At 41.1% G+C, this 23,661-nt stretch overlaps 1 protein-coding gene across 3 annotated transcripts in view; it reads right to left on the bottom strand.

The window, feature by feature from the left end:
* Positions 1-23,661, bottom strand: part of LOC134864628 (teneurin-3) — a 294,448-nt gene that overhangs the window by 11,542 nt on the left and 259,245 nt on the right. For 2 of the 3 annotated variants that reach the window (XM_063883759.1, XM_063883760.1), the window contains 16 exons: positions 22,301-22,321; positions 19,460-19,584; positions 19,227-19,334; positions 14,554-14,708; positions 13,293-13,394; positions 12,246-12,419; positions 12,004-12,063; positions 11,578-11,740; positions 10,579-10,717; positions 10,246-10,351; positions 9,844-9,986; positions 9,141-9,319; positions 5,934-6,038; positions 4,127-4,257; positions 1,424-1,593; positions 853-979 (listed from right to left, as the gene is read on the bottom strand). In XM_063883759.1, the coding sequence (XP_063739829.1) occupies positions 853-979; positions 1,424-1,593; positions 4,127-4,257; positions 5,934-6,038; positions 9,141-9,319; positions 9,844-9,986; positions 10,246-10,351; positions 10,579-10,717; positions 11,578-11,740; positions 12,004-12,063; positions 12,246-12,419; positions 13,293-13,394; positions 14,554-14,708; positions 19,227-19,334; positions 19,460-19,584; positions 22,301-22,321 (2,008 nt within the window). The remainder of the gene's footprint in view (positions 1-852; positions 980-1,423; positions 1,594-4,126; positions 4,258-5,933; positions 6,039-9,140; positions 9,320-9,843; positions 9,987-10,245; positions 10,352-10,578; positions 10,718-11,577; positions 11,741-12,003; positions 12,064-12,245; positions 12,420-13,292; positions 13,395-14,553; positions 14,709-19,226; positions 19,335-19,459; positions 19,585-22,300; positions 22,322-23,661) is intronic. The other variant, XM_063883761.1, reaches the window with a different exon arrangement.

Raw genomic sequence — 23,661 nt, 5'->3', positions numbered from 1 at the left:
TCAATCATTATAAAACATATCAGAGATATTATTCTGAAATGGACCAATCAAACAATGACTACTTTTACTTCATGCTCTTACATGTATAAAAAATAGGATAAAATAATAACCCTAATTATATAAAACATTCTGCATGACGAGTGTACTTTTACTTTTGATACTTGAAGTACCTTTAGCTGATAATACTTCGGTACTTTATATAATTCTGAAATGGGTCATTGTGCAGAATGAGTACTTTTACTTGTACTTTCAGTATATTTTTATTCTAATAGTTTTGTTTTAATTAAGAACAATTTTAAAATCAGGACTTTACCTTGTAAATGAGTATTTTAAGAGCCTAGTATTTCAAGGCTGTGAGTACTTCCAACACGGATACAAAGAAGACACATATGTTGAGTATGCCTACATATGTCTTTACCTCTGCACTTTGTTGGTTGTTATATCCGTTCTTTCTTTGAGACAACAAAGACATTGAAAAGTAGTTGACTACACTACTCGGTCGTATCAGGGAAACACATTACCAGGGCTAATTGTAGGCTAACTCAAATGTTTCTTTGATTCAGAAGATTATATAAACGTACCCATTTCCCCCAAATAATCCTGCATTATAAGCAACCAAAATGTGTGTTAAAATCAGCAGGGGTTCAAAAGTATCTCAATCTCCAATAAATACAGCGAATAGAAATGTGATCACACTGTGGGGATGCAACGATGACACATGATGGTTGGAGTAAAAGTCTGTCGAACTCAATGATTGAGTTGTATATTGTTTGTACTTCAGTTGGTGATTTGTATGTGCATGTGACTATCACACTGCAGTTATGTGCAGTCATGTGTGTATATGGCTTTTACCTTATCCAAGTAAGTGTAGCTCCAAATCTTCCCATCCGCGAACACTCGGGATATGATCCTTCCCTGGCTGTCGTACTCCCACTTCTCTGTGGTGGGACCCCTCTGGAGGCCTGTTACCTGCCCCGTACTGGGAACACACACACACACACACACACACACACACACACACACACACACACACACACACACACACACACACACACACATAAGCTTTGTGCTAGAGTCTGTTTTATAGACAACCTTTATCCAGGGGCTGTCGTTCAGTATGACCCGGGAGTTATATAGCTACTTTAAAATGCAGTTCATATTGTGAACACAGGGTGTCGCTATCACATCATTTGCACTGTTTTTCTATACATAAGAGCTTTTGCAGGACCATTGTGTTCCTATGTTACTTTGCCTCCTATAACATCATTATAACTCTAATGACAGAAATTTCATCCATACAGCAGAAACACTGGGACTGTCCCTTGAAAAGTAGACATGATTGGACTTGCCTTTAGAGCCCAATGCCACTGGCCTAGCCTATCCAGTTACAACCCTACCATAACACATATGTAAAAGCACTCACCTGGAATATGTCAGGTTCACTGACAGCAGCTTGCTGCTGGGGACCCACAGGGTGGGATGGCCTTGCATGTCATAGATGATCTTCAGCAGGAACTTCCTGTGGTCATCATAAATTTTCTCTGTTCGCAGCGAACGGTCGTAATCCACTGACAGCAGGTTCCTTCCATTCACCTGAAGGGTGGGACACAAACAAATAACCACTGCATAAAGAAACCCTCCATATACACCTGAAGAGTGGAAACATGACTGCTTCATATCTGGAGCGGATTATATAACGTGGTGCCAGAGGAAAGCTCAAAATAGATAAGGTTGATCCTTTGGATAGCATGGAAATGCTTAGTTAATGAAAAAACAACCATAAGATTTAAATATATTTTGTGGAATGTAAAAATGAGCACTGGAGCAAAGACTGAGTGAACTAAAGGAAGGAACCATCAGATGTCTCCACCATCTGCACAGAAAGACGTTCACCATTTTTATATCGGCCCAAATCTCACTCCGTCTGCTTTTTTAAATTCTAAGACATAATAAATATGACATCAATAATAATAATTTAGGATTAACCACCTGGCTAAACAAACAGATAAAAAATAAATAAGGTCTTCAGTTCTTGTTTGACTCAACATGAGGTGCCTCAGGCAGTGAATTAAAACAAAGGTGTGATCCAACACCCATAAAGCACTGAGGCATCACAGAGCCAGCCTGCCGCTCTTTATCGCTTTCTAAATGACGTGCTGTTTGTTCAAACTACCATTTACCAAGACAGATAGACCGGGTCCGGAGCTAACTCACCTTCTGGATCTTTGAAGCCAGGAAAGAACTGAGAATTAGCCAATCAACGCTTTTACAGACCTGCTTCATTAAGGAGAGAGGCTTGCTGGAATACGTTCAAGAGTCATTTTCTATTTTTTTTTTTTAATATAGTCACTCATTCGTTTGTAAATTAAGAGCAGTTGAATGCAGCGAGGTGAATAAAGAGGGCAGAGAAGAGGATATTTGGACGCTGGCTAGTAGCCAGCTGGATGAGAAAGCAGACGGGATAATAGCCAAAAGCCGCGCAGAGTGAGAGCCACATCAGATCAGGAGAAATAAATCATTTCGCAGATTGGCATGGTCATGTTCATAATGAATGGAGGCAAACTGAGGCTTTCATTGCAATGTCAAACAGGAATCTCTAATGGCTGTCATCTTTGTGCAGAATAACCCACACTGCACAGGATTTAACAAATACACCTATGGATTATACAGCACTTGTGTGGGGGGTTTGGGAGAGCTGACAGACCCTGAGGACGTGTACATTTCTTTAGTATGTTTATAAACCTAGGAAAACATGCAATAAAGATACAAATACATAAAAGATCCCATCACCAGGTGACCTAGACACATTCAGGTCATCTCACAGACATGTCAGTGTGTCTGACGGACACGAGGTGTCTTCATTATTTCCTCTAACAGGCTGCTCAAACATTCAGTTTTCCATCTACTCACATCTTCCCTCCTCGGTGGGATTAGCACACCAAGCTGCCTGACGATTAGCATTTAGCAGAAAGGCTGGACCAAAGTTCACTGCTGCACTGTAGAAACGGAACTGTTGACTTCAATGAAATGAATTATGTCAGCAAATTTCACATAGGCTAGTTGAAAGCAATAATGTTAAGTTTAAATAAACAATTTTAGGTTCAACTTCATATTATTGCTTTCAACTAACCTCAAACAGTTATGTGGAATGTGTTGACATAATACCCTTAATTAAAGTCAACGTTTCAGTGTGTTCGTCCAGCCTCACAGCCCCCCCATCATCATTAACGCCTTACTCTGGCATCTCGTTGCTGCAGCAGGACAGCTCGACTGTCACAGACGTCTAGCGGAAATATACTGTGTACAAATGCACACCCATTTCCAAAAACACATCTACCTGCAAGTCATTATTGCTAGCTCACAATACGACCACCCCATTACCATCAGTGGAGCACACATGCTGTTCTACATGAGGGTTATTGGACCTTGCTGAGATGGCCCCACTGTGTGGATCAAACTCTCCTGACAGCGTATAACAACATATATTGCATTTTAAAATGTGTGTCTATATGTGCACATCATATATTTATTGTGAATAAATATGATTAAATTAAACTAGTCCCTATCCATTGGACCACATGGATTGAATAGAACAATATGTCAGTCTAAACCTACTTTAAGGCGTATTATTATTTACCGGTAAATGTTTTTGTTGACAAGAAAGTTGTATATATTATAAATTAAATGTAAATCATTTTAATAATCATGAGTAAAAACGAAACTGTTTTTGTACAGTTTTGTATATTTCTGGACTGCTTGAGGTTTATGTTTATTATTGTTTAAGACCTAATTACATGCCGTAAAGCAGACTCTGGTGCGCAGGTCCAAGAGTTTGAAATGGCGCTAAGCCAGTCAGACATTGGGACGTCTACAAGTGTGGTACAAAACATCTATTTACCGCCTAATAGTAATAGTACAGTTAAAAGTATCTTTACGTCGGTAGTGGACTGCCAAGAGATGAATTTAACCCTCAACACTCAGCTGTGTTTACACACTCTTTATTGAAGGTTTTTGGACTCTTTAACGCAAGTCATAGCTCATATCGCCTTGGAGACTACTGAGATGATGGCAGCGTTTGTAGCGCCCAGGTCAGAGATGAGGCGTTCTGTTTCCGGAGAGCACTCACCCTGAGCTTCCTCCCGAACACGATGACTTTCCCACGGGTCTGCTCCTTCCTGAACCTCCACTCCACCAGGTTCTGGCCGTTCTCTCCTGGCAGCGTCATGTTGCGGCGGGCCACAGTTGGGTTAGCAGCACCTTCAAATAGATACGAAAAAGACATAAATACCATCAGTATCTTAAGAGGAAAAAATATACAGAGCAAGAATGAAGCAGTATTTATGTCCATGACAGCTGTGTGTGATGTGTTGGAAAGGCCTGCGGAGTTATTTGCTATAACTTTCAAGTCACAAATCTTTCGATTGTTCACTTTATTGCAATGTCCTGGTCAACTTGTGCACTTCTTGTGGTTCTGCACAGCCTTTCACAGTGCATGGCAAATCATCTTAATTCTACTGGTAAAACTGAGTTCTTTGTATTAACACACACACTGCATACAAAGCCAGAGGCATGCTGGCTGCCGAGGCCAGGAATCGACCGCTCTTCCTCTGAGACAGCTGCCATGTTTCACACAAATCACATCCGGTATGAATCCATTTTAATTTCTCCTGACTGTGTTCCAAAGCATGCTGAAATGAGCTGTAGAACATGATGTAAGAAATCAGCAGACACACGATACGTCATTATCACTGCAGCAGAGGAGGAAGAAGTACTCAGATTGTACTTAAGTAAAAGTAGCAATACTACAGTGTAAACATACTCTGTGATCAGTAAAACGCTGCACTGTACTAAGTAAAAGTAGAAAAGTATGAACATTACTGTATAATTTAAGTACCAAAAGTAAAAGTAATCGCTGTGCAGAATTGCCCCTTTCAGCACGATATGTTTTAAATTACTGTATAATAAATATTGATGCATTACTGTGTTCATCACTGCAAGGTTGCATTTAAAAGTGGAGTTTATTTGAATGACTTTATCTACTCCTGGGTAGCTTAAATAATAACACAAGATTATATATCAGTTGATTTAGTATTAATAATCCAAATCTGCAAAGTACCTAGTAAATAAATCAGTAAAATAAATGTAGTGGAGTAAAAAGTAAAACATTTTCCTGCAAAATGTAGGGGTACGTATAAAGTACTAAGTACGTGAAGTACCTAAATGTTTAAGTAGAGTGTGTGATTAAATGTCCTCAGTTACATCCCACCTCTGAGTGTGGCCGTTAATGGAAATGTCTGCACAATAGCATTGTGTTGTTTATGTAATGTTTTCTGATATTTGCAGGGAAAACAAATCCTAATGAGTTCGTCAAACTGTGAACTGTGAGTGTGTGAGTAGAAACATGGTCCTGATGCCCTGCCAGGTTCTGCTCACACACAGACCATCACACGCTGATCTCTGCAGAGAGCTGTGCCGGCCCCGGAGAGCACGAGCGCATAAAGCTTTTACACAGAGCGTAGTTCGCTATTTATAAAACATACACACACTGCGGGGTGTTAAGCAGGAGTCATTTATGTTCAAAGCTCTAGACTGGAATCATTTACCAGCAAACACACCTTCCTCCAAATGTTTAAAAATGCTTTGTCTTCTTATTTTGCTGTGAATGGGCATGCTGCTGATGATTTAAAACTCCTCGTTTTATTGCTTGGCAAATGTATTTGATCTGTGGCCATATATTGGTAATGTCCAAATGTGTATCTTTAATTTTTGTCTTGTATTGTTACTTAATTTTGTTTTGTCATTTTGTGTTGCTTGTTTTCTTTTTACTGTCTTGCTGATTGTCCTGTATGTAAGGACCCCCATCTGAAGGAGTTCACCCGAATAAATACATTTCAGTTCATTATGTTACATTACACATTGAGGGTGCTGCATACCTGCCAGTATATGGGGCTCTGTCTGGTAGTGTGTGTCCATCCCATTGGCGTAGATGACCCTCAGTGAGTGGTCGTTCCCCACATGGTAGCTGTTACGAAGCTGGTCTACAGGACGGAAAGAGAGAGCATGAATATGATCCATAACAATATTTCACACGGAATCCATGCCTGGGGTTGTTTTCAAGGCATGGATTCAAAACTCTGTATCAATGCTGAGCTGAATGTAGGGGAGAGAAGAGACAGAGAGGAAAGCAAGAAAGTGTGGGAAGGGGGTTGGGGGGGTTGATAGAGAGAGAACATACAATTCATTTCCTCTGGGCAGTGTTTGAACCTGCTAATGGAGTACATAGCAGGTATTAACACCCCCCCCAGCCTCGGTTAATCAGGTTCCCCTTGACCTCTCACAGGACCACTGTCTGTGTGTGTGAATGTGTGTGTAGGGGGGTGACAAGGAAAAGATTATAGGCGCTTCAGGCTGGACATGTTAACCACTTCCTCCTTTTCCTGATATCAGTGTCATTTTAAAAATGATTCCACAAAGGTTTTTGTTCTTGTTACTATTTCTTAAATAGTTCTTATTTTGATCAATGATATTTCTTTCTTTTCTCTCAACAGGATTGTTTTTCCAGCCTAACTTTATTTTGATAAGTTGTTGTGATCAGATAATCAATGAGGACTTTTCAACTAAAATGTGTAAATGTCTAAAATGTGGTCGCTGGGTTATAGTTTTGATGGTGATTGTATGTTCTGGTTAATATTATGGGGTGGATGTGATGTGTCACTCTCAGCCACCCACATCCATTTCCCAGCACAAAGCAAGGCTTTGTACAGTTAGTCATGCATGTGGAGAGACAGAGCCCATATTACAGGTCTGTTCCTGGTGGAGCGTCTCTGTCAAGCCCGGTGTGACGGAGTGGATCACTGATGAAGATGGATGAAAAAAACCACCTTTTTATTCATTGAATTGTTTATTAAATATTGCATTTATTTGATGCATGTGGAAGAAGGTTAAGAAGCATCTGTACAAATTGTATTGCCTAATAGAATGATGAGCCTACTGGGAGGGGCTATGCATATTTGGGGGCTGTTATGGCACTGGACAGCCAGTGTTGGTGTGGTTTCAGAGAAGGCAACAGCCATGGTATTTGTAAGCTGATAGTTTTTTTGGACCTAAGGAACACCTAATTTGAGTAACTGGAGAACTCTTCTTTTGTTTATTTGATTTCATATTTTTCAAGTTGAAAATATTTTAGATTCTGCATCTTTTGTAAATAAATCCTTAGAGCACAATCAGTCCGACTGCTTATGTTAAAGGAGGGATCAAATTGAACCTCGTCACACCCTGCATTACCAACATGTCCCCCTGGTTTCACACAGCAATCAGCAGCATCCAACTGTCCCAAACAGCAGCTTCTATTTATGTGCTGCACCCCCCCTGTGATTCACCTGGAGCACCTGCACAGCGTGCGGCTGCGATGATAGCCGGGAGGTCAGGCCATGAATAATGGACGTGCATTAGTGGAGAGGAATGCTACAATCTTCGATAGCTTTGAATAACTCATTACATTCTGATCGATACTGCTGTGCTGTGAGGGGAGCGCTCTGTTTCCCTCACACTCAGGGCACATGTTTCGCTCTGGAACAAATCGCTGCCGGCCACTCGAGGCTCGCTTCATCTGGCTCATTAGTTCAGATTTAACAAGGGCATTAGAGCTAAATTATTGTTTTCCCTCGCCGTTTATCCTGTTTGTCTGACATGAAGGATGATGGGGATGGTGGAGCTAACTTATTTTTTTCCTCTGGCAGTTTCTCTCAAATCTAGAACTATCACTGCCTTTGCTCAAATCTATTCTTCAAAGGTTTATGGAGATATAAGATTCTTAATGTACAAAGTTTTATCATCCACTGTGACACGAGGTACCGCTGTGATGGACTCTTTGGACCAATGTCTGGAAAACATTACACATTTTAAGAAGGTAGTTTGGTCGATCAGTACATTTAAACATACAGTAACTAACTGAGTCTAAGGTTATGGATTATAACAAAGGATAATGTTGTGGATATAAATCACTTAGACCCTAACCAAGTCTCTCTCTCTCTCTCTCTCTCTCTCTCTCTCTCTCTCTCTGTCTCCCCCGTGTCTCTCTCTCTATATATATATGGAAAAAATGAAGAGGTCACTTCAGCATTATCAATTTCTCTTGTTTTATTATTTGTAGGTATGTCTTTGAGTTAAATTATTTATTTGTATTGTATTCTATAAACTACTGACAACATTTCTCTGTGTTGGAATTCAACAGACACTGGAATGGCTGCCATACATGTAGAGATAAAGATTTAAGAAGTAATTGTGTTGTCTCTTAATTTTTTCCGCGGCTGTATATATGAAGGATAGGCAAGTTAACAAGTTATTATCGCGTCAACTAATTAATTTATTATCATTATAAAAAAACAATTGTATTATTATTCATATTATTATTTTGAAAGTCCGTTCCTCACTGGCTCTAAATACACAGACAAACCATGGGTCACGGGAGGGGTGGGATCTTGATCAGTATTGGCTTAGGATGGGCGTCATCACTCGTCTCAACTAATGAGAGCATTTGGGGCGGGACTAAGACTGCTGCAGCGCTCACATGAACCGAACCACAGAAGAAGTGGCGGGGACAGAAACATGGAGGAAGGAATCGAACTCTGACGTTTTACACCTCTTCCAGGCGGAAGAGCAGATAGAACCAGAGTTATTAGTAACCACTGCAGAGTAGAGTTTTCTTAGCCCTGGACTCTGAGGGTCACTTTCCTATAACTAGATCAAGCATTAATGCCCTGGCAGTGGAAAGAAGCTTTGGATTATATTTGATTTCATTCATTAATGTTGAAGTTGAGATTTACATTTTTTAGTAACTAAAGGTATTAAATAAATGTAGTGGAGTAAAAGTACACCATTTATCTCTGAATAGTAGTTTACAAAGTAGCTAAAAATAGTATATGGTTAAGTACCTCAAAATTGTACGCAAGCACAGTACTTAAAATCTACTTAGTTCCTTTAAACCACTGTTGGGCATCACTTGATCCATCTGAATCACATACCCCCCATTGCTATTTTAACTTGATATTGTTGCTTTCAACTGACTGAATATAGTTGTTTGAAATCTGTTGACATGATACATTTAATAAAATCAACATTTCAGTTTATTCAGACCTTACCCTGTACCAGAGTGTAGAAGGAGTCTATTGAGGACAGATTGGTTGTGATGGAAACGTCCTCATCCCTCCCTGACGTCTCAATGTCCACAGCGACAGCCCCCGACGACATGTCACCGTGGAGATTGGTCACCACGCCGGTTGGGAAGGTCACATTAGTCAGACGGCCCTCGCTGTCATAGCTACAAGGATGGTAAGGAGAGGGGGGGGGAGAGGGGGGGGATACAGGGACATTAGTGGCCATTACTGTAATGTGCTTTATGTAAAAAATATGAAAGTGCATAAAAACATGCACACACAGCCTTTGTCAGTTTCTTACAGCTGGATATCTCTTAAGCCATTTATTTTGTTATTTCTACTCAGAAGAAAGTCAAGCTTACATCTAAATAATATACTTTTAGGAGATGTTGTTATATTCAGAGAGTCTCTACCCATTAAACTAGGCGTTCTGTTATTTTATGACCACACATCAACTTGAAGGGATGTGAAGGACTAGATGTTACAAATCTGTGAACTTGACACATAAGCCCACTTTGAGCTACTTCGAACAGGTGTAGATCACATGAGGGGATGCTAATCTGTCAGGAGTGTTTTTCTTGATGCTATCAGACCGTTAAAAGCTTCTCTCCTCCTCAGTTGGTTTTGAAACTTTTGAAATGTATAGATCCAACTGTGTCCTCTTTTATTAAGACAGTAGGGCTCTCACTCATAGAAGGTGGTCCAGCCTATCTGGATGCTCTTGGTAGCCAGCAAGCCGCTGTTTCCATGGTAACTAAACAAGACCAGTTCCTGACCCTGAGCCGTGAGTGTCTTTAGACCTCCGTTAGTCCCGATGGTCAGCCAGATGACCTGCAAATACACACACACACACACACACACACACACACACACACACACACACACACACACACACACACACACACACACACACACACACACACACAGTCAGTGAACATCACGATGAGTTTTCTTTACTTTGAAAAAAAGTGATTTTTAGGCTCTTCCATGAAACTGCAGGGAATCCTACTGAATTATGTTTTTTATCAATATATATTTTGATAAGAAAAAGTAAAAGTTGTGCTGCCAGGTTAAAGTCGGTTCATCTCACCTGGTTGTCAGGGGCGACCACACGTACAGGCAACCTGTTGGTGTCTCTGCGGATACGCAGGGTGTTCCCACTGCTGTCCGTTACTGCGGTCACATCGTCCTCATTGCTGTCAGGGGACAAAAATTCAAATGAAAGTAAGAAAAATACACATATATGTATCTGTTTTTAAAATTCCCTTTTTTGGCAGATTAGAGATGCCCTCTGAGAGAAGTGGTTATGACATGCAACAGGTCCAAAATATGTTGTGTTGTGACTACATGGCATGTGCCGTATCCACTCCTCAACAAAACTCTCTATGAATATTATTCAAAGTTAATTTCCACACAAACCAACCTGTAGCTGAAGTTGTATTTATAGTCTCCAGTGACCAGAGACATGGTGAACTGGTGAGTCCCGTTCCCATCAAACACATAGAGCTCCTGGGAGGCGGGAGAGGCCACTTCATAGGAGCTGGGGCCTGAAGCCAGAGAGCCTGCACACACAAAGACAACCGCTTTATTTATCTTCTTTATCGCTTTCAGGTCTTTACACTCATAGAAGATTTTCCCTCAGCACTCATTAAAGTAAAAAATGCCGTAAAGGAAAGTATATAAGGGACAATTATATTCATGATTTACTTTGATCACATGGCTGTGAATGACACCAAGGTAACACGAAACAAAAACACGTCTGTTGGCTATCCCCCTTCCAAAATATCTACTGCCAGCACAGACTGGAACACTTTTCTGCTGGACTTTGCTAATTATTAATATACAGCCCCGGAAAAATGAAGAGACCAGTCCACAGTTTTCTTAAATCTTTGTCTCTACATGTATGGCAGCCATTCCACACAGAGAAAAATTGTCAGTAGTTTAAAGAATACAAAAAAAAAGTTTTTTTAACTCAAAGACGTACCTAAAAAAAATCATCTCTGCGGCTGTATATATGTATGTATATACACATTTACAACAGTTTCACTTATTGCTGGGTAATGTCCCTAAAGGATTGTTATTGTTTGATTGCACTAATTTAAAATGTATTATAAACTGCTTTGGATGAAAGCTAAATTAAATGTAATGTTATAATCACTGTCATGGGCAAGAGGAATGGGTTGGACAGCTGACCTGCCACCAGGGTCTAAAGCATGTTGGTTGGTGTGCAGTCCCTTCTGAAGACATGTGTCCATGTCTTCCACATGCATGTAACAATTTGAATCCACCAGGCCAATGTTTGTGAGACAGAAATTGGTCTTGATATATATTTTATTTCAAAAGTGAGTCCTTCTTTACACACATAGAGATACAGAGCAACATCAGTATATGTCCACTTTGTGTGTGTGTGCTCTATACACACCAGTGGGGGGTTGGTTGCAGCGTATGGCTCGAATGCGGATGTTTCCCAGATCAGCCACATACAGCGTCCCATCCGGTGACACCACTAAAGACGAAGGACAGTTAAGCCTTGCGTCTTTAGCATATCCGTCTCCTGTTTGATAGCAGTCACAGTTGGCATCGTTCTGCAGGACAGAGAGAGAGGCAGGGAGAGGCGCAAGAAGCAGAGAGAGAAAACAACACATCAGGAATGATTTCACCTGATTTAGGTTATGGAGAGTAGAGAAGAGAGATGGGAACAATCCACAAATTCAAGAGGAGAAAATAATTCCCCTGATTCTGATGGACAGAACAGCTCTTCTATAAAAAGCAGTTTAAAGATAGGATGTAAAAGAAGAAAATGGAGGGATGTCTTAAGTGTAAATGTGAGGTTGCTGTTGCACAGTACCTTGCAGTCACAGTCAGAAGGCTCTCCAGCTAGATGGGTTATTTCCCCATCAGTCGACACCTAGCAGGGGAAAAGGAATTCTACATTTAAAAACTAGGCAAACAGAAGGAGCCACTGAGAGCCTCCAGTTCCTCTTCCTCCTCCTCATTGGAGCGTGCTCCTCCTGAGATCTGTTACCAAACACTGACTTGGCATTCAAAGTGATCATCAACTGTTTGTCTGACTAATGTCGTCAAGGTTACCTGTCGGATGCGGTGGATTTTCTTCTCGTCCGTCTCTGCGATGTAGAGGACCCCGCTGTAGGAGAGGGCGATGGCTGTGGCCCCCTCCAGCATGGTCTGCACTGCTCTCTTCCCCATAGTATATTCTATCCCAGGAACCTGGCAGTGCATTGGACGACCCGCCACTATACGGACCTGTACACACACACACACACACACACACACACACACACACACACACACACACAGACATTCGGCAGTCAGCCTTTTCCTATTGGGCAGTTCATACCTGGATAACTGTACCCGCAGAACCAGGAAGCAGAACATCCCTTCTTTTTCAAATATGGACAACCAAACATGCTTTCATTGGTCATATCATCGTTTTATATTGTCTGTGCTCTTTAGCTTATCTATGTGCTTTCATGTCGTTGTGTGTTAATGGGTGTGCATATGAAGGTTTTAACTGGGCATAGTGTATATTTGACAGACTTCTGATGTACAGTTTATCTTCCACTGTCATTATGTATGTATTGTACTTTATAGATAAAGTTCTGTTTTTATTTTCTATTTTGAAATGTTAGATGAATGCTTATGTCTGTTTATTTTGTACTCCTTTTCATTTTCACTTTGTGTGCAATGCCTTGCTGTAAAAAAACATTTCCCAAATGGGGATCAATTAAGTAAATCTAACCTAATCGTATCTTATCTTTATACGTGCTTTTTATTGGTTTTATTTGCTGCAATCGTGAGTCAATTGTCCTTATGTGTTTCAATTCTGGTCCTGTGTTTATCTATGATCATGTGCTCTTGTATGTTTTCTTTAAATGCCATCAACCTGCCGGATGAATCTGAGCCACATTTACATGGTGGACTTGTCTTGATTAATGTGCATTGTTCATTCTTAAATAATTAAATACAAACACAAAATACAAATATATGGAAGCAGGTTTTAAACATCTTTTTTGGGCATAATTGGATGAGGTTATTTGGTATAAAGATATATAGTTATTAGCTTTAAAAGTAGCAGGTGTAACAGGATGTGCATCATGCGATGGGTCTGGACAGTACCTGTCTGTTTTCAGTGATCTGCAGCACAACGTTGTTGTCCAGGACGTAGATGGAGTTATCCATTGGATTGATGGCTACATCTGTGGGCCATTCCAAACGAACCTGGATAAAAAGAGGAGAGAGACCTTTACTTCACATGCTCCTCTGTATATTGACATCTTATTACACTTTGATTTGCTATCGGATACTACTGATGATATACAGTGTATTTCCTGGAGGAGTGAAATGAATCACAGCACATGGCTTTCTGGAACTGTGTGAGAATGACGGATGGATTAAAAATGGTATATAAAAACCACGATAAGTGCTGCTGCTTTAGTAAAGAGAGAACATGGAGAAGTTGCTTATGGCCAGATCTCCTTGAATGAAAATAAAGAGGAGTGTAATGTAATGTGTCCAATAAATATTTGACAAATGTCTATGGCTCTACCAGTAACTTGGGCTGTTATCATTATGCGGTATTTACTAAATCTCCACACAGTTTTATAATATATGCATTTCTACACCTACCTACAGACTGAAATTGGCCAACATTAATCTGCAGACAGAGCAGAATACCTAAAAAGTGTGTGGGCCGCCCGCTTGTTTGTTTCTACAAGTGACCTCAGGAGGTCAACCAGACAACAGCACGGAGTCAAACTGAGCTAAACAACTTCAACTCCGCAAGAAATGCTCTTAACACCTCTGCTCAAACAGATCCCGACCAGCTTCAGCTATTAGATTAAACAACACACACAACAATGTGTGTTGTGTGTGTGTGTGTGTGTGTGTGTGTGTGTGTGTGTGTGTGTGTGTGTGTGTGTGTGTGTGTGTGTGTGTGTGTGTGTGTGCGTGTGCGTAGGTGGTGTTCTTTCCATCCCGAAGTCCATCTCATGTATGTAAGATTATACATTCTCTCTCTGAAACTAAACTTAAGCACTGGCATTCCTCTGTCTTACTCCCTCTCACACTCCCTTTTAGTTTTTCCTCTGTCTGACGTGTCAATGAATTAAGATTTAAAAACACTATTTTTCTGAGGGCACACCAGAGCCACATACTTTATGAACTGGATTTAAACAGAACATGGCTTAACCAAGCTTGGTTAGTGTATTTTACAGCCCTGTCTTCCATAAATCACGTACCAATGCAACGTATTTGCAAAGCAGTTTACATTTTGAAACAATTTGTCCCAATGCAAATGTGATGTTGTTAATCTGCAGTGTAGTAGTAACAGGAAGGCAGTCAGTATGCATGAAGCATACTTAGACTGTTAGACTGTTACCTGTCTTATGTGCATGCTGGTGTCGCAGGTCAGAGGTCGTGCAGAGGTCAGGTCGTTGCTGCCCAGCATGGTGGAAATAATTCCATTACGATCAACTTTCCTGATCATAGTTCCGTCCACAAAGTAGATCAAACCATTCCGGTCTACTGCGATCCCTGAGGGGAACAGAAAAAAGGCACACACATAACTCAACGCATGGCTGTCGAGGTGATTATTAACACATCAGGATCCAAAGGAAGAAATGGAGGTGAGGGATCCTCCTGTGGGGAGGCAGGATGCAGCTGCAGCATAATGCAGATAATATAAAGAGGAGAAACATTAATAAGAACATAGAGCGGGAGTGTATTTAAGCAAAGCCAGCAAGATGAAAACTGTCAGCGGTGATAAAACATATATATAAAGTAGATGAGCAAAACAGAACAGTATAAAGAAATATAAATCTGTAAATATACTATAACAATTGATTTGTTGAGCATAGTATCACATGTATTCAGTGTCCATCATACGCTGTTCCGCTTGGTTTTATGATCCACACAAAGACATTCATGATTCTAATATATCTAAGGACACGTTGCTGTAGAGGGACAATCCCGCCTGTCCTGCCAGAGCACTTCTTGTTCCCTTAGGATATAAGCCGTCCCACAGGACTGAATCTCCTCCCAAGGTTATTCGTTCAGGATGCTATATGTCATTATTTGGAGGTTCTGCCCCCCCCTGCACCAGTAGTGTTGCAAGAGTTGTTCTGTATGGCAACGACAGGGTATGGATGCACCTGAATATGGCGTCTGATGCTACTTCCCTCTCTATTTTTATTCAAATGAACTAACCAAGACTAATTCCAATTAAGCTAGTTGATATGGCAATAAAATACACAATCTCAACATGCCACTGAACTAATAATAGTTTACACTACAATATGGCAAAATGTGCCTGGAAATTGTGTCAGCTATCTCATCATTGCTACATCCAACAAGATAACACTCACTAACAATAGCAGCCTGCCCACGAGTCACGATTCAAAGATAATAACCAAACTATTGACTAAAGGCAGGTCAGCAAAATTCAAACAGGCTTTTAAATTCTATATATGCTTTTCAGAAGTGGAGTAAACTGCAGTGCTGTGTTTTATACAGTATTCAGAGGCCTTAAGATTACATGTGAACCAAACTCACTGTAACATCCTCAACAATAAAACACCATGACAACATCATCAAATGCAATGCTTGCATAAACATTTATTCAGTGTTTTTTATGCAGTGACATTGAATTTAAATGTGCCTTCAACAAGACAAGGGGCAAGCATGAATGATATTAATTTGCATCAAATCTTTATTCCACCAGGTTTATTGTCGGGGACATTCTAAATCTGTAGTGAACTTTGAGGTGCAATAAACTCTGTCCCAGTCCTGAGGAAGCCAGTCATCACTGTGGAAGCAGTATTCCCGGGATGCCAATTAAGCAGGAAATGAAAGAAATGGTGTGCATGGATGAGTGGAGTTGGTGCAGCTTGGTGGATGGAGGAATTACACCACGTAATACATTTAATGCAATACATGTCTTTGAATAGCTCCTACTGTACATCCTATACCATACAGGACACATGTATCATTAGTTGATCAGTGTAGAGCAGTGGTCGCCAACCCATCAATCGCGATCGACAGGTAGATCGTTGAAACATTCCCTGTAGATCCCGCAAATAATAGAAAAATGAGTTTGTATTTTGTAAATATTTTTTTTTAATATATTTATATAACAATATATATATTTATTCAGCGTAACAGGCGGCATTACATTGACTAATAAGATCAAAGAAGGATACTGGCACATTAACTGTCACAAAATGACAATATACGGCACTAGCATGTGATAGTAGACGGCAATGATGTCAGCTGGCATGGCGGAGGCTCTGAGAAAGAAGTCGAAAACGTATAATTTCCATGAGGAATGGGAAGAGGGATTTATTTTCACTATGGTGAAAGACAAGTGTGTTTGTATGCTGTGCCACCAAACTCTAGCGCTGTCTAAAAGAGGAAATCTGGAGCGACACCACAACACCAACCATGACAATTTCAGACAGTTTCCCCGCCAAGAGCGCAATCCGCGCTAGGAAAGTTGCTGAGCTGAAAGCGGGGTTGAAGGCTCAGCAGTCGCTTTTCACAAAACCTGCTGCTCAAAATAAGGCTGCGACTGAAGCTTCATTTCGTATTAGTCACCTTTTGGCTAAACACAAGAAGCCTTTTACAGATGGCGATTTATTCTAGGAGGCAATGTCCATCACTGCAGGTTTTCAACGGCTTCAAAAACAAAGACGACATCAAAACCGCGCTCCGCAGTGTCCAGCTTGGCCCCAATACAGTGGCGAGGAGGGTCGAGGAAATGTCAGGGGACGTGGATTGACAAGTGCTAAAAGACTTGTCACACTGTGAATGTCTTTCACTACAGTTTGATGAATCTGTGGATGTAATGGACACAGCTCAGCTTGTTGTATTTGTCAGGATGGCGTTCCCGGACTCTACACAAAAGAGCATCTCCTCTCTTCGTACTCCTCGCACTTAAAGGATGTGAGGATATTTACAACGTGTTTAAAAAATATGTCCGCGATAATGTGGCAATTACCACTGATGGAGCCCCAGCGATGCGCTGTGTGCACGCTGGATTTATTGCGCGGTGCCGTAATGACCATGATTTTCCTAACTTTGTGAATTACCACTGTGTCATTCACCAGCAGGCCTTGGTGGGGAAGGTCGCGAACTTTTCTCAAGTTATGACTCTGGTGGTCAAACTGATCAACGCGTTTAGAGCAAAAGCACTTCAACACCGCTTATCCAAGGCGTTATTGGATGAGCTCGATGCCGCGTACGGAGACCTACTCCTCCACGCTGATGTCCGGTGGTTGAGTCGCGGCAAAGTGCTGCAGCGATTTGCTGCCCGAGATAAAGATTTTTCTGGAGACAAGGAACAAGGAGCATGAGAAGCTGTCAGATGATCAGTGGCTGCTGGATCTGGGGTTTCTGACAGACCTGACGGCAACACTGAACGCACTGAACGAGCTCCAGGGAAAAGACCGACACCTGCCTCACATGATAAGCGCAGTGAATGCGTGCAAGGCCAAACTCGGTGTTTGGAACATACAGCTGAAAAACGGGAGGCTGACACACTTTCCCAACCTGGAGAAAATGTCACAGGCCATCGGTGACAAGGACGCTTTTCACCCTGAGCAGTACTGTGTTCACCTGGACAAAGTGGCAGCAGAGTTCAGTCCGTTTTGGTGAATTAGACGTCATGGAAGATGTTGCTTCGTCTTAAACCCATTCCTGACCATTGATGTGGAACAGGTAGCAGCCAAATTTCAGCAGGTATTTGCTCTGCCTAGTGGGGTTGACATGGAGATGGTTGATTTGCAAAATGACATTGAGCTAAAAGTAAGATCACGGGACAGTAACTTTTGGGGAATTGTCAGCAGGGAGACGTTTTCCCTCCTCGCCTCATGTGCACTAAGAGTGAGTGCCTCTTTGGATCCACTTACCTCTGTGAAATGACGTTTTCACAGATGAGAATAATTAAATCAAAGTACAGGAGCCGCCTCACTGACAAACCCCTCACAGACAGTCTCAGACTAGCTATCAGTAGCTATGAGCCAAACTACAAAGCCCTCACAGACAGTATTCAGTCACAGCCATCTCACTAACCTGGGTGAGTAACATGCCAGTTTTGACATCTGATGGCAATGTGAAAAGTGATGATGCATAAGATGGTACATAACTGCACTGAGCTTATTTACACTGACTGAGAATTTTGTTAAAACACAATTACAGTTCTATTTTAATAATAATAATACATTTTATTTATATATATATTCTAAAATGCCGATGTTATGTAACTTGCATGAAGCTTGAGTGGATAAGCATAACACTGCGTGTGATCTGCTCACTGCTAGTGTGTTTTGTGTGTGTGTGCCTTCTATGAACAAAATAATTACCTCATACAAAAGAAAATAGGCCACACCTTTATTTTGTGTTGGACATAAAGCTGTACTTGGCCTAATTGCATTGAGAATTTTGTTAGCATTACAGTCTTATTTTCTAAAATGCTGATATTAATGTGACTTGAAGCTTCAATGGATAATCACAACACTTGATATGATATGCCTGTCTACCATAAACAAAATACTGTCCTCATATGTGGAATATTCCACATTCCTTTTCCTTTTGTGTTGAAATGAAATTGAATAACTTAGAATTGAAGTTGATGGGTTAGAATTGAAGTTGATGTGAAGCTATGGCTAGGTTGATATGCTAGTTACAATGTTTTCTTTGTTGCATAAATTTGAATGTTGGACCAAAGCATTTCACGTAATTCAAATACGTAGCCTGAATAAAAGGCGTCAAGTTGGAAGTACAATCTGGGCTGTCTTTCTTTCAACGCTTAAATAGGTAGATCTTGCCTTGTCTTGGGCTTAAAAAGGTTGGAAACCACTGGTGTAGAGACTTCTAACATGTCAGTACAGCTCTGCAGCGGTACTGGGTTCTGATATAGGATGCTACGCTAAAGATGGGAAATCTGATGTACTAATATGCTTCTGTTTCTAAATGTAGGATACATATGGGAGATGCAAACAGATGAATGGTATGAAGCTGTGAAGGCACTGTGCGTGTGTGCGTGCGTGGGTGTACCTTTAGGTCCCAGCAGCTGTGCCTCTGTAGCTTTTCTTCCATCCCCACATCGTGCTTCATCAAAAGGAGGACACTGCTCACCTGTGCCAGCCACTACTTCTCCATTACCTGAAAACACAGAGCATCCATAAGAAAAACACTCCCTATGCCTGAACTTTTCCAAAACCATAACAGGAAATGTAATCCACTATACAAAAACATAATGCTCCTGGGGAAATGCAGTGCACACTTACTGATGAGGTCACGGGCGCCGCTGAGCATCTTGGGTCTGTAGATGCGGCGAGAGTTAGTGTCCGACACATACAGCTGTCCTGTGACCGGGTCCGTGGCCAGGTAGTACCGGTGAGCAGGGTTGTTGCTGTGGAGGGAGGAGACAGACCAGAGGAGTTGGTGACACATTTTCCAAGTCCTCAAAGTGCTGTTCTGGGATTGAACTGGTGCTCCCCTGCTCCCCTAACCACGCAGCCCACTTTATGAAGTCACTCTCTATGACACCAGCATTTAAAAAATGTCAAACATAACAAATTAACTAAATTCTGAGCAGTAAAATCATCCCTAATGATTTGTTTTCACTCAGATCACACCATGCTGACAATTCACTGCATGATCCAAACACAAAGAAGCATTTAAACCCAAATGTATATATATGTGTGTGTGTGTGTGTGTGTGTGTGTGTGTGTGTGTGTGTGTGTGTGTGTGTGTGTGTGTGCGCGCCAGTAGGTTGGTCTGTCAATCTGAACAGACTTGCGTGCGATGGTCCTTCAATTAAGTGACACGGTCTTAATGATGCCTGCCACACTGTCATGTTCACACACACACACACACACACACACACACACACACACACACACACACACACACACACACACACACACACACACACACACACACACACACACACACACACACACACACACACAAACAGACAGTCATATATATATATATATATGCAGTTGCCTCTAGCCATAAGTCTCAGTGCAGATGATCACAGGCTGTTAATTAAGACAGCTTAAATTTGACAGACTGTGTGTGACACTGAGGGAGTTCACCAGACTTGTGTATAAGCATGCCCTTTTGTTTCCTTTATTTAAGCAGAAACATTTCTCAGGATAGGCAGTAGCACAGAAAAGAACATGATGTCAGACATACCACAGATATGGAGAACTAGTAAGCAGTGACGGATGAGGAAATGATGAGGAAAGGACACAGATATAGAAATAGTGAAGACAATAAATTAAGAATAAGCCGACATAGAAGTGAGGGAAAATGGCGATAAAATATACTATTAGTATGGGCCGCTAGATAGCTCAGTGTTTAGAGCAGGTCGCCCATATGCAGTGACCGATACCTAGTTCAGAACATTAAAGACAATGTCCTTCCCTCTGTCTCCCTGTTCCACATGCATATCCCAAAAAATAGCTATAAAAAAGATAAACTATTAGTGAAGAATCCCCAGGTAGGTGCTCTTCTGCCTGTGTATGAGGAGATACAGCGGAACACTAACCGGGTAGAGCTTCATTTTCATCCAAAAGCCCCCTACAACCACTAATCCCTTATAGTCCATTATCCCAGAGCACTGCACAAAACTTCTGCCAGGGACCAAAGAGCATAGAACCAGACAAGTTTACTTGTTGGAAGACGTGCATTAATTTCCATGGATATATTTACATGTGTGAATAGAACTTTTCACACTTCAACACTGCGCTGAATCCCTGGTGCTGTCAGCTGTCAACAGACCTCAGAGCAGCTGAATCATTTTTAATGAGACTGAGCAGCAAAAGGAAGGGCCACGAACCACAGCCCCAGTTACATCTGACTTCAGGAGTCTACTTCACAACAGGATTTTGAATGTGAGCAACTGAGAGATGAGAGGCTGTACAGATAATCCGACTGAAGGGGAAAACATGTAGACATTGGGGGGTCCAAATGGGAGCCCTTCTTTTAATTTCCATTTCAAATCATATTCATCTACCCTATTCACCCCTTGGATACAGTTTTCTGTATTCTGATTTAAAAGTATAGTCTGGGATTTCTCCCACTACTGTTTAGAGATGGGCACCTGCATTGTGACACTTGTTTTATTTGATTCAGAGTAATCTTATTGGTTTTTATTTTGATCCATTGAAAGTTGTTCTTGTAAGTGTCCTTAGAACAGTGTGCAATGTACAGTAGAAACAGAAATATTTTGATATCGTTATAATAAAGTCACATTTTCATGCATATATGTAAATGCAAAGGCTTTGGAGTCCTGAGTGTTTGTCTGTCTCACTTGTAGAATGTGTGATTTGATGTTTTTTCTATTCTTCTACTAGGAAGATATAAAAAGGAATAACAAGTATATCAGCTGCACCACATCCCTCCTTGCTAGGTTTCCTTGCTTGGGGCGCCTGCCGAAAAAATGACTTCATCTGAGCTGACAACAGAAGAATAGGCTGGATTTTGTGTGAATACTTGTCAAGATCAGAGAGAGTGAGACTGAAAAAGAAATGTGCGAAAATGAGACATGAAGGGGGGGGGGGGGTGTTATCTGATGGTAGCAACATCAAGACTGTGTATTTTATAATTCCTCGCTACTCTTTACCTCATTCTGCCACATCACAGTGCAACATTACTGACCAGTTATTATATATTTCCATCTTCTCTCAACCAATTTGCTGAGTAAAGTGGGATCATGGCGGATAGAAATGAAAGCCAAAACTAGGAAAAATAAGACCCAAGTTGTGCTTAAGCTGAATTATCCTTTCAATTAAATTGACCAACTGGAGTGAAGGCTGTCTGATAGAGTAGAGTGTTGATCTGACCTGTTCGACAGTCCCTTCTTCCCTACACGGTATCACTGCAGCCTGAAAGCATTACTGATCTTCAGGAAGAATATACCTATGCAGAATGAGCTTGCTAACTGCTTGATCCAGCTCAATGTGAGTCCTTGGGCTAAAGATGTTAGCATGACGCCGCCAGGATGAGCATCAATGACAGACAGAGGAACTTTGCACTAGAGTCAGGTGTAAAGCAGGATAAATGAACAGTGCAATGTAAAGATGGTTAGGGGTTAAAAAAGGATGAGTCACTCTTACCTATGTCTGAAATCTTTGTTTCTTCAATAGAGTGCACGCAAAGGAGGAAAAGAAGGAACAAGAGTTAGTAGAAAGGTCTCAGACAGGTATTATGACAAACATTAGAGGAAGGAAGTTTACTCCAAAACTAAAGCAACACTAAAGTTTGCAGTACAAATGTAGGATTTCAGTCATGCAACACAGAGTTTGATGGGAATATACAGCCGCGGAAAAAATTCAACCACCCCACATGTTTCTTAAATCTTTATCTCTACATGTCTGGCACCCATTCCAGTGTCTGCTGAATTCCAACACAGAGAAACATTGCCAGTAGTTTAAAGAATACAATAAAAAAACATTTAACTCAAAAGACGTACCTATAAGTAATACTACTAGAGAAACTGATAATGCTGAAGTCGTCTCTTCATTTTTTCCGGGGCTGTATATTTGAATTAGTTTTGCAACTGGCATGTTTCTAAATTCAGAGCGCTGAACTGTGATCTTTAGCTTTTAGCACTAAAGAGAAAGTACTCAAATGTTCATTAGTGGCAAAGAGTCCAATCAGGCCATGCATCTATTCCTCTCTTCCTTTTTTGTGTTCAAGTACTGTTCAAAGGAGTCCAGCAGTAATGATGTTCAGCAGGACAATATTTCAGAGAAGACAAGGCAGGAGATGAAGACAGACGCTTGGTTGTACTTAAAAGCTCTCAGTGTCATGATCCTGGTTTCGTGTCTGTCATGTCTTTGTGTTGTGTGTTTTATTTTGATATGTTTTCCGCTCTTGTGTCAGGTTAAGCTTCACTTCCTGTCTGAGTTTCCCTCCTTCCCCTGATTGTGTCATTGTGTTCACCTGTTGCCCCTGTGTTTCTCCTCCCCTCTCCAGCTGTGTGTGATCTTCTGATTAGCCTTGTGTATTTAGTGTTGGTTCCCCTTTTGTCTCTTGTTCGGTCGTCGTCTTTCCCATGTTTGTCCCTGGGTCTCGTGGTCCAGTTCTGTTTGTTTCCCAGTCCTGTCTGCCTGTCTGGATTCCTCTCGGCTGCCCTCCTGTCTTTCTGGTTTGATTGAGTTTTTGTTTGCTATTTTTACTTTTGATGATCGTGCCTACTTGCACCGTTTTTTGAGTTTTGTTGTTACAGCTTTTGTGAAATAAGAACGCCTTTTGTTAAACCCTAATACCCGATTCCCCCTGTTTCGCTGCATTTGGGTCCTTTAATACAACCCTGACACTCAGGTCCATCAATTAATTTTAAGTCAAATTCTTTTAAATTGAATCAACATTCCCATATTTGCATTGCCCTGAGAAATCTGGATCTAATAATTGTGTCATAGCTTTACTTTAAACGGATCATGAGTTGAAAGCTCAATCTCTGGGTCACTCCAGA

The sequence above is a fragment of the Eleginops maclovinus genome, chromosome 5 (genome assembly GCF_036324505.1).
Source record: "Eleginops maclovinus isolate JMC-PN-2008 ecotype Puerto Natales chromosome 5, JC_Emac_rtc_rv5, whole genome shotgun sequence".
Taxonomy (NCBI): Eukaryota; Metazoa; Chordata; class Actinopteri; order Perciformes; family Eleginopidae; genus Eleginops; species Eleginops maclovinus.
Note: the sequence above shows the minus strand (reverse complement) of the source record. Positions and strands in the feature narration are given on the sequence as shown.